The 11,598-nt window shown below is 46.3% G+C and overlaps 1 protein-coding gene across 1 annotated transcript; it reads right to left on the bottom strand.

The window, feature by feature from the left end:
- Positions 1–3,150: 3,150 nt before the first annotated feature.
- Positions 3,151–11,287, bottom strand: LOC147701241 (alpha-crystallin B chain-like). Its single transcript, XM_086928605.1, has 3 exons — positions 10,979–11,287; positions 5,185–5,307; positions 3,151–3,929 (listed from the first exon to the last, which is right to left on the bottom strand). The coding sequence occupies exons 1-3, from the start codon at positions 11,171–11,173 to the stop codon at positions 3,732–3,734; spliced, it is 516 nt and encodes a 171-aa protein (XP_086784731.1). The 5' UTR covers positions 11,174–11,287; the 3' UTR covers positions 3,151–3,731.
- Positions 11,288–11,598: the final 311 nt, after the last annotated feature.

The following is an 11,598-nucleotide window of genomic DNA, read 5'->3' as shown; positions in this document are numbered from 1 at the left end:
AGAGAGCATGGGGCCCAAATGGAAGGTCCTCTCTGCCCAGGGTTCCTTACAGAGTTAGACTGAGCAAGGACCTAGGGAAGGCCTTTCTTTTACAGGGTCTGGGGTGTGACGATGAAAGAAAGTTCCCTTCTGTCTAGGGCTCCTTAGCCTGGAGTGTGATGATGATGAAAGGTCCCTTCTGCCTAGGGCTCCTCAGCCTAGGGTGTGACAAAAGAAAGGTCCCCTCTGCCTAGGGCTCCTCTGCCTAGGGTCTGATGATGAAAGAAAGGTCCCCTCTGCCTAGGGCTCCTCAGCCTGGGTGTGATGATGAAAGAAAGGTCCCCTCTGCCTAGGGCTCCTCAGCCTGGGGTGTGATGATGAAAGGTCCCTTGGCCTAGCGTTCCTCATAGCCTGGGGTGTGATGATGTAAGAAAGGTCCCCTCGGCCAAGGCTACTCACAGCCTGGGGTGTGATGATATAAGGAAGGTCCTCTCAGCCTAGGGCTCCTCAGCCTGGGGTGTGATGATGATGTAAGAAAGGTCCCCTCTGCCCAGGGCTCCTCAGCCTAGGGTGTGATGATATAAGGAAGGTCCTCTCTGCCCAGGGCTCCTCAGCCTGGGGTGTGATGATATAAGGAAGGTCCTCTCTGCCCAGGGCTCCTCGGCCTGGGGTGTGATGATATAAGGAAGGTCCTCTCTTCCCAGGGCTCCTCAGCCTGGGGTGTGATGATATAAGGAAGGTCCCCTCTGCCCAGGGCTCCTCAGCCTGGGGTGTGATGATATAAGGAAGGTCCTCTCTGCCCAGGGCTCCTCCGCCTGGGGTGTGATGATATAAGGAAGGTCCTCTCAGCCTAGGGCTCCTCAGCCTGGGGTGTGATGAGGATGTAAGAAAAGGTCCTCTCTGCCCAGGGCTCCTCAGCCTGGGGTGTGATGATGATGTAAGAAAGGTCACCTCTGCCAAGGCTACTCACAGCCTGGGGTGTGATGATATAAGAAAGGTCCTCCCAGCCTAGGGCTCCCCAGCCTGTGGTGTGATGATGAAAGGAAGGTCCCCTCTGCCTAGGGCTCCTCACATCCTTGGGTGTGATGATGAAAGGAAGGTCCCCTCTGCCTAGAGCTCCTCAGCCTGTGGTGTGATGATTAAAGAAAGGTCCTCACAGCCTGGGGTGTGATGATGATGAAAGGAAGGTCCTCTCAGCCTAGGGCTCCTCAGCCTGGGGTGTGATGATGATGATGAAAGAAAGGTCCCCTCTGCCTAAGGCTCCTCACAGCCTGGGGTGTGATGATGATGAAAGAAAGGTCCCCACAGCCTGGGGTGTGATGATGATGAAAGGAAGGTCCTCTCAGCCTAGGGCTCCTCAGCCTGGGGTGTGATGATGATGAAAGAAAGGTCCTCTCAGCCTAGGGATCCTCAGCCTGGGGTGTGATGATGATGAAAGAAAGGTCCCCTCCGCCTAAGGCTCCTCAGAGCCTGGGGAGTGATGATGATGAAAGAAAGGTCCTCACAGCCTGGGGTGTGATGATGATAAAAGGAAGGTCCGCTCAGCCTAGGGCTGCTCAGCCTGGGGTGTGATGATGATGAAAGAAAGGTCCCCTCTGCCTAAGGCTCCTCACAGCCTGGGGTGTGATGATGACGAAAGAAAGGTCCCCTCTGCCTAGGACTGAGCATGGCCCTAAGGAAGTCCTTTCTGTTACAGGGTCAGGGATGTGATATTGAACTATAGGTTCTCGTCTCCTGAGGTTCCTTGCAAAGCAAGAACATGCTTGAAGGAGACCCCTTTGCTTGTCATCCTGAAGATGCAGTCAGTGCCCAGCCTTTTAAAATCAATACCAGTGCAGCTCAGGGCACAGCTGCAACACATGTAATGAGCTATAGATTTCTGTCCCCGAGGAGGCTGTCAGAGATCAGATTTTAGTGCTATAAAAGACATTACGGGACGCAGAACAAATATTTACAGTCTTAATCCATAGTTTTTTCTCGATTTAATCAAAAAATTTAATTAGAAGACAAAAAAGAGCTGAGGGTGCGGTGACTCCTTCATCGGGCTACACATACTGAGGTTGTGCCCACTAACCCTACGACTATATTGTCCCAGTGTCAGTGGCAGACTAGTCTGGCCGGTAAACAGGCAACTTTGGTGTTCAAAATGTGGCCCAACCTTCTGGGAAGAGAAGAACAAAAACACGAGGGTGCTAAGCTCTGGTGAAAAGACAAAAGCATTTTCCAGTTTAGAAGTAGAACGGGTTGTACCAGGAACCCAAACTTAGGTACTGGCGCCGGCTGAAGCCTCCCAGCCTCAGCTGAGCCACACCGGGCAAATTTGGGAGAAACACTGGAAAGAATATTTAGGACTGTGAGATAAACTTCAGTTTAGCTGGTGCTTGCATTGACGACATATTCATCAAGCACCATCGAACCTTAAAGGCACTTATCAGAACTCTGAGCTGAGCCCACCGCCACTTTCCAAGCTGTCCTTAATTTTACATATATGATCAAGAATGAACTTTCCTGCTCATGAGATCCTTAATGCATGTTTTCCAGCTCTGCGTCGTGTAATTATTTATTTCTTCAAAAGCAAGTAAGACTTCTCACTTAATATGTTTCAACCAGCGGCTATATGAAATTGTACAATCAGTATCAAACATTGTTTTAGGCATCTACACATCACCAACGATAGCATGTATGTGTTAATATTCTGAAATACCGATTTCAACTTGCACTTTGGACACTTGCAAGAATATATATGAAAATGTGTATGAAAATGTTCATGAACGAAGACACGCACATATCACACATGGGTGCAACAAACAAAAGCACATCGTAAAGAAAACAAGGAAGGGCGAGAGTGAGAGTAGAGGAGTGTCAACAAGCGTGCACGGCCACACTAATTGAAAACAGGTTGCCCCCGCGCACCGCTGCTCGCTCCCGCAAGGTGGATGCCAGCACAAGCACGAGTGTAACAAAAGGGCAGACCGATTTCTAAAGGTCATCTCCTAGCGCAGCACTGCGCGCTGCACTCTGCGCTCGGCTCGACCTAAAAATCAATGTTCAGTTACCTCCCTCCCCAGAAAAAGAAGTCCCGAACAACCCGCCCCCTTACTCCAACCTTGTGGCCTAAGATTATACCTGGTCCTGTGGAAATCCATCTAGCAGCCGAAGACACAATACCAATCCTGTTTTTCAAACCAGGCCCCACTTTATTTCTTTATTGTGCACAGCACTGTTGTACTTATTACAAAACAGAGAATAGAAACAAAAACACACAAAATTTAGCGGAAATAGCGCATAGGAGCAGGGCTAGCACAGAGGCAGCATTCTCCCGGGGTTCTGTAAAGAGAGTGCCCTGTCCCCAGATTACCGTGTTCTCAGAGACCAGTGTTAATCTGTTTCAGGGCCCCTGATTTTAGCAGTCTTGCCGGGTCTGAACCAACACACCTGCTCCTGCCACTCTGGGGTGGTACATCTGTGGAGGGTGTACTTGGGGACAGGCTAAATGACCTGTACAGTAGTAGAAAGGTTCCCCCCTGGATTCTGCTACCTAAAGGCCAGTGGAGACTCGAAAGTCAGTCACAAACTTCGCCAAGCTTGGCCAGCCTTTCTCAAGCAATAGTCTATTTAGAAATGGCCATGGTTCTTTTGTGGAAAGTCTGCCTCGATGGTGGTCTCTCAGCCTGGTAAGCATGGTCAAGGGTCAGCTCAGCATCTGCCGAAGGGGGCACAGTCCAGGCATGGCGCTGGGGCTCCTACAGGGCTCACTTCCCAGTCACAGCGGGCTTGTCCTGGCACACGATGGGGATGGTGCGCTCTTCTGGCTTCTTGGCCTCCGCCGTGGGCGCCTCGATGGACAGGATGCCATCAGGTGAGAGCGCGCTGGTGATGGCCGCAGGGTTCACCACCTTGGGGATAGTGTAGCGGCGGTGGAACTCTCGCGAGATGAAGCCGTGCTCGTCCTGCAGGGGAGGGAGGAAGAAGAGGGTGAGTACAGGTGAAGAGCAACCAGCATCGCTCTCATGGCACGTCCCCAACTTCCCACAGCCCACCAGAAGTGCCCTCTCTCTAATTCTGTATTTAGACCCATCCCCTACTTCCCGAGCGGAGATGGGAGGGAAGATGATAATCAGCCATCTTTGGTCCCCTGCGCACAAGAGCTCCCTTCCCTCACCTAATAGCGGTGGCAAAGCTAGACTTGGGCAGGAGAGAGTGGGCCCAGATTGGAAGCAATGCCCAGGGCCTGAAAGTCAGGTTTGTATGTCTGCCAGGGCCTACGCTTGTCATCACTAGTAAAGACCGACCCCTCACTAACCGGAGAAAACTAAGGGGGCATATTATCAAGGGCTGGCAGTAACATTATCGCCACTTTACCGTCCATTTTCGAGCGAAAAGCGGTGATAATGTTATCGCTTTATCAGCTAGAGCGTGTTTCCTGGCCTTAGCGCCCGGTTTCTTTCTGCCTCCCCTAGCATCGCTAATGAGATGCAAGGTAGGCGTGCCTGATAAAACTTCAGTGTAAAATATCGCTAACGGGGCATTGCGATATTTATGAGGCCCCGCCCAGTGTAGCACAGATCTTTTTTGCGCTAACTCGGCCTTAACACAGGAATGTAATGTCTGTTAAATTCCTGACTAAGGCATACCTAACATGGGAGGTGGTGTGGGGTTAAGACCACAGGGCCCTATCATCAACCATATCGCCGTTTTCCAAGGAACATCGCTGGAAAACCGGCTTTGATCCATGGAAAACAGCGATATCCCCGCTATCGCTGGAATTTTTATCACCTCAGTGATACGCGTTGTTAATACCGTGCTAACCAATAATAAATTCCAGTGATAGACAGCGATAAATAAAAAAGTGCTAAGCGAGTTTTGCGTTATTTATCGCCGTCTATTGATAATATGCCCCCAAGTCCGATAGCAGACGGTGGTCGGTGAGGGTGGGAAAATAAATCCACATCCATGTCGCTCTTGGCTCCAAGTCCACCCCGTGGAGGGTTGCACCCCTTTGTATCGTACCCCTTTGTATGGTATGGGCACCCCTCCGTGCTGGGGGGGGGGGGGCATGCCACTTCAGCTGAAGGCTTCTCCTACAGGTTACTAGGGACCACCGAGACTGCATTGCGGGTACATATGCTTGTGTGCACAGGATGTATAGTGCCCCCGTGGTCCCACCACCTGACTGTGACCCATGAACTCTACAGTGCGCCTCACCTGTCTCTCCTCGTGCTTGGCGTGCACCTCCACACAGTCTCCGATCACTTTCACGTTGATCTCCTCTGGCGAGAAGTGTTTCACGTCCAGGTGCATGGAGAACTTGTCCTTGTCCAGCTTCACCTGTGGGAGAAGAACAAAGTTGTGTGACTCGAAAACATCTGTAAGCAACTGAAACACGTGTGGGAGTGAGATGAGAATAACGGCTAGCACATGTGAGCTAAGAGTACCCTTTAGGGAAATAGAAACCCACGTGAGCTGAGAGTACCCTGTGGCATGGGTTATGAATTTATTTATTTAATGCAATTTTATATAGCGTGGACTTTCCCCATGGGTATCAGAGCGCTTCACAATAGAACCAAGTACGCCATATGAGAAAATGTACATACTTACATGTTACAGATACAAATGAGATAGATGAAAAAGTGAAATAAAACAATAGGTGACAGTCACGCAAAACTCAAAAACACATTAGGATTAGGATCATAAAGGCATAGATTACATATTTACAACATTGTAACAAATTCCTTGAGGGACGTGAAAAGGGATGTATTAATTGTGGAAGTGTATTTGGAAGAGGAGAGATTTGAGGTCAGTTATGAATGTCTGGGTAGAGGTGGTGGTACGGAGTAGTGAAGGAAGCTAGGTCCAGATTCTAACCGCTTTGCCTGAGAAGGATTAAGCCATTGATCTTTCCCTTATGAAGGTGGGGGGGCTCAAGCAGTAACTTTTCCACAAGGCGTGAATGGCTAGAGCCTCCAGAGATTTTACGTTTATTTGCCAGATATCGAGGGGAGGAAGTCTGCAAGGCTTTACGGGTGATACAGGCAGTTTTGTAGATTGACCTTGCTTCGATGGGAAGCCATCGAAGAGAAAACAGTATGGGTGTGATGTGGTCACTTCTTTTGGCCCCAAATATAAAACGAGCCTCTGAGTGGAGTATGGATTTAAGAGGGGAAAGTTGGGATTTGGGGAGGCCTGCAAGCAGAGAATTACAATAGTCCAATCTAGAGAGAACCAGAGATTGGACCAAGGTTTTAAGGTCTTGCTCTGGAAAGAAGCGACGAATCCCCCAGAGAAAGCGCAGTTGGTAACGTACATTCTTTGCAATGAAATTGATGTGGGAGTGTAGATTCAGCCTTTTATCAAGTATGACCCCAAGGGATTTTGTGATGTCGACAATGATAGGTTTGTTATTCAGTAAAGTCAGCTTATCCATAAAAATTTGAAAGGCAGGAGGAGAGAGTGAGGTGTAGAGGAGGAGGAGGAGGAGGAGGAGGAATTCAGTTTTGGAGGGATTCAGAATGATTTGATGAGCTAACATCCAATTTTGAATAGAGTTGAGGGAAGTGTTGTGGGATGAGATGCCGTGTGCGGAAGACACCTGAAGGTAGATTTGGGTGTCAACAGCATAGAGGTGGTAAAGTATCCCAGATTACTTAGGAGATTCCCCCATGGTTCAAAATAAAATTGGACAGTGCTGCAGTCTTGCATGAAACCACATTGGAATTTGTCGAGAAGATAGTTATCCTTAATATTTAGGGAAAGTTGTTTCGCTACACATCTTGCTGTGATTTTCACAAGAAAAGGGAGGTTTGTGATGGGGCGGAATTTGTTGAGGTCATTTGCAATGGCGGAGGGTTTTTTAAGAAGTGGGGTAACCTGTCCTGTTTGAAGGGCACCAGGAAGGGATCCTTGGCTGAGGAACAGGTTTAGAATAAATTGTCCCATGGCATGAACTAGAACTGCCCTAACTAGGGTCACAGACAACTTGAAAATCACACAATAATACTCATAGCACACACAGTTTCCTCAATACACTAAAACTAAATCTATTTTGTCAATCCAATCTTTCACAAATATATTTTTATTGTAAACATATATATACAATTTCTTAAAAAAAGAGAAGTGCACACAATTTAAAGAGTCACAAAAGTTCATGTGACACAGAAAATGATTTCATTTAAAATACCACAAACAATATAAAATACAATCAACGGAAAGACACAATACAAAATGTATACAAAAAGAGAGAAAGAATATCCTAGATATTACACTCTTTCATTCATAGAGCATATCCTGTGGGCCAATTAGAGAACTAGGCCTGGATACACTATATCTTGTTGTATCTGCAGGACCAACTTTTCCCTGGATTATGCCAAAACAATGCATCAACGCGTTTCGATGGGTTTTGTTAATATTCCATCTTTATCAAGACCACAGTTATCAAGTCTCTCGGTACATCCTGTTATGCTGTCACTGTTAATATCCTGTATGAGATAAATATATACAAACAATATTGTGTTTAGAAAAACACCCTCGCTGCAATCGAAGTCTAATTAACCTCATATCACAAATACTAACACAATACCCTAACATATACAGCCCCACATCAAACAGGTCAAATATTCTGACATTCGCATGGTAGTATCCTCCTAGATTCATTACTCATTCTGCAGAAAGAGTAATGCATCTAGGACGATAATTCTGCAGAATGAGTAATGCATCTAGGACGATAATTCTGCAGAATGAGTAATGAATCTAGGACGATAATTCTGCAGAAACGGTAATTAATCTAGGAGGATAATTCTGCAGAATGAGTAATGAATCTAGGAGGATAATTCTGCAGAATGAGTACTGAATCTAGGACGATAATTCTGCAGAAAGGGTAATTAATCTAGGAGGATAATTCTGCAGAATGAGTAATGAATCTAGGAGGATAATTCTGCAGAATGAGTACTGAATCTAGGACGATAATTCTGCAGAATGAGTACTGAATCTAGGACGATGATTCTGCAGAAAGAGTAATGAATCTAGGAGGATAATTCTGCCGAAAGAGTAATGAATCTATGAGGATAATTCTGCAGAATGAGTAATGAATCTAGGAGGATAATTCTGCAGAATGAGTACTGAATCTAGGACGATAATTCTGCAGAAAGGGTAATGAATCTAGGAGGATAATTCTGCAGAATGAGTAATGAATCTAGGAGGATAATTCTGCAGAATGAGTACTGAATCTAGGACGATAATTCTGCAGAATGAGTACTGAATCTATGAGGATAATTCTGCAGAATTAGTAATGCATCTAGGACGATGATTCTGCAGAAAGAGTAATGAATCTAGGAGGATAATTCTGCAGAATGAGTAATGAATCTATGAGGATAATTCTGCAGAATGAGTAATGAATCTAGGAGGATAATTCTGCAGAATGAGTACTGAATCTAGGACGATAATTCTGCAGAATGAGTACTGAATCTATGAGGATAATTCTGCATTCTGCAGAAAGAGTAATGAATCTAGGAGGATAATTCTGCAGAATGTGTAATGAATCTAGGACGATAATTCTGCAGAATGAGTATTGCATCTAGGAGGATAATTCTGCAGAATGAGTAATGCATCTAGGAGGATAATTCTGCAGAAAGAGTAATGAATCTAGGACGATAATTCTGCAGAATAAGTAATGAATCTAGTAGGATAATTCTGCAGAATGAGTAATGAATCTAGGAGTATAATTCTGCAGAATGAGTAATGCATCTAGGAGGATAATTCTGCACAAAGAGTAATGAATCTAGGACGATAATTCTGCAGAAAGAGTAATGAATCTAGGAGGATAATTCTGCTGAAAGAGTAATGAATCTAGGAGGATAATTCTGCAGAAAGAGTAATGAATCTAGGACGATAATTCTGCAGAATGAGTAATGAATCTAGGAGGATAATTCTGCTGAAAGAGTAATGAATTTAGGAGGATAATTCTGCAGAAAGAGTAATGAATCTAGGACGATAATTCTGCAGAATGAGTAATGAATCTAGGAGGATAATTCTGCAGAATGAGTAATGCATCTAGGAGGATAATTCTGCACAAAGAGTAATGAATCTAGGACGATAATTCTGCAGAAAGAGTAATGAATCTAGGAGGATAATTCTGCCGAAAGAGTAATGCATATAGGAGGATAATTCTGCAGAATGAGTAATGCATCTAGGAGGATAATTCTGCAGAAAGAGTAATGAATCTAGGACGATAATTCTGCAGAATGAGTAATGAATCTAGGAGGATAATTCTGCAGAATGAGTAATGAATCTAGGAGTATAATTCTGCAGAATGAGTAATGCATCTAGGAGGATAATTCTGCACAAAGAGTAATGAATCTAGGAGGATAATTCTGCAGAATGAGTAATGAATCTAGGAGTATAATTCTGCAGAATGAGTAATGAATCTAGGAGGATAATTCTGCAGAAAGAGTAATGAATCTAGGACGATAATTCTGCAGAATGAGTAATGAATCTAGGAGGATAATTCTGCACAAAGAGTAATGAATCTAGGAGGATAATTCTGCAGAATGAGTAATGCATCTAGGAGGATAATTCTGCACAAAGAGTAATGAATCTAGGAGGATAATTCTGCCGAAAGAGTAATGAGAATCTAGGAGGATAATTCTGCCGAAAGAGTAATGAATCTAGGAGGATAATTCTGCAGAATGAGTAATGCATCTAGGAGGATGATACCATGTAAATGTCAGAATATTTGAACAGTTGTTAATGTCAATGTCTTGGGCAGGGTCGTGCCAGCACAGAAGGTGCCACCCCAGGTTTTACTAAGTATTTCTGTTTGTCATCTTGGTCATAGAACGGTTATGTACTGTCGCTAGTGAGAGGAGGGTCCCTACCGGACACTGATGCATGTGCGGGTGGGGGGAGGGGGGGGCATTATTACAATTATGTTGACGCTGGTCTTTATACTTTACTGAGTGAGACATTGTGCATTCTGGGATATGCAGTTCAGAGATTACTTCCTATTCACACCACTCAAAATACTTTCATATTTCACTATACTAATTCAACACTAATCCTCTAATGGGTTTCGGAGTAGCATGCTACTCGCCAAGAAAGGGCTTTAACACCCCATTAGGGATAACAAGTGCTAGATAAGTGCTAAATAAATGCAAACCTTTTTTCCCCTCTTCTATCCTTCTCAATCAAAATAACTGATTAATATCCACTACTCCTATTACTTTCATATTTTACTATACTAATTCACTACTTATCCTTTATGGGTTCCGGCGTAGCGTGCTAAAAGCACTTCGACGCCTTGTCTGGGATAGTAAGCGCTATATAAATGCAAATTCAATACAATATGAAGGAGTGCAACCATTCTTTAACTAAGCTCCTAAAATGTCTGCGAACAGTAGTAAAGTACAACCCGCCGTCACCGCTGAAAATAATAGGCAGAGTCCGTGTCATGGGCAGGTGCCAGGTCAATGTTAGTGAGATAGCTCAGCGGGTTAACGCGGCTCCTTCTCGTAGCTGCTCAAGGTAAAGGGCGCATGTTCGCACCCTGTTGACTGCTCTTCCCACTGCAGTACACAGTGACTATACTAGTTAGCCACCAATCCCCTACTTGGAAAAATGCTGCGGTAAACCGCTTACCAATATTTAAATGTAGCGTCGTTCAAAGACTGAAGCTTTAAAGAGCCTAGAAACTATGCTAGTATAGCATAGCATCCACCCGTACACACAGATAGCACAGCGATCGACACACATTTGATTAGATCAGTGAGTTGCTGAAGAGCTCTTAACTTGGTGCACCAGACTGGGAATAAATAACCTGCAAACAAGTAAATAAACCCAGCCACAGCAATTAACTGTGCATATCCCAGACAATTAACACTCACTCTGACGCAGACATGTGCGGGGTATAAACTCTTATCAGCTACCTCGGTGGGTTAATGCCCCTGCCACGGCTGCCCGCCTCTACGCAGACAGGTTCTGCGGTCACTGCACTCCACAAGCCACTTACCTCGGAGAGGCCGGTCTCCAGCGGGAGGTGCAGGCTGGGGGTCCGGGCATAGGGGAAGACGCTGCCCGAGAAGCCGGGGAGGAGGTCGGTGTCCAGGAGCCCCTCGCCGAAGCGCTGGTCGAAGAGGCGGCTGGGGAAGAGGGGGGCCGGGAACCAGGGGCGCCGCATCCAGGGGTGGCTGATGGTAACGTCCATGGCGGCGGGTGCGAGGGTCGCGGGTATTCCGGTGTCAGAGCGGGAGCTTCTCTACGCCTCTTGCAGTCCTTGTCCGCCAGGCGCCACCGCTCCTCCCTTTATACCCGCGCCGCGGCCCCTGGAAGGAGCCAGAAGTTTACAGAAGAGGACGGATGCCAGCGGAGGGGCAGATCATTCCAGGCGAGGAGCCCCGGGCGAACCTGTCACCAGGGAGAGGAGGAGGGCGGGGACAGGAGGGCCACCAGGAGAGGAGGAGGGGGGGTGGGGGGGGGGGACGGGGGAGAGAGAGAAGCAGCTAGAGAGGGAAAGAAAGAGAAGCAGCGAGAGAGGGAAAGAGAGAGAAGGGAAAGAGAGAGAAGCAGCGAGAGAGGGGGGAGAGAAGCAGCGAGAGAAGGGAAAGAGAGAGAAGGGAAAGAGAGAACCAA

Source organism: Lissotriton vulgaris, chromosome 7 (genome assembly GCF_964263255.1).
Source record: "Lissotriton vulgaris chromosome 7, aLisVul1.2, whole genome shotgun sequence".
NCBI classification, from domain to species: domain Eukaryota; kingdom Metazoa; phylum Chordata; class Amphibia; order Caudata; family Salamandridae; genus Lissotriton; species Lissotriton vulgaris.
The sequence above is the reverse complement of the archived record's forward strand: the minus strand, read 5'-3'. Positions and strand labels throughout refer to the sequence as shown.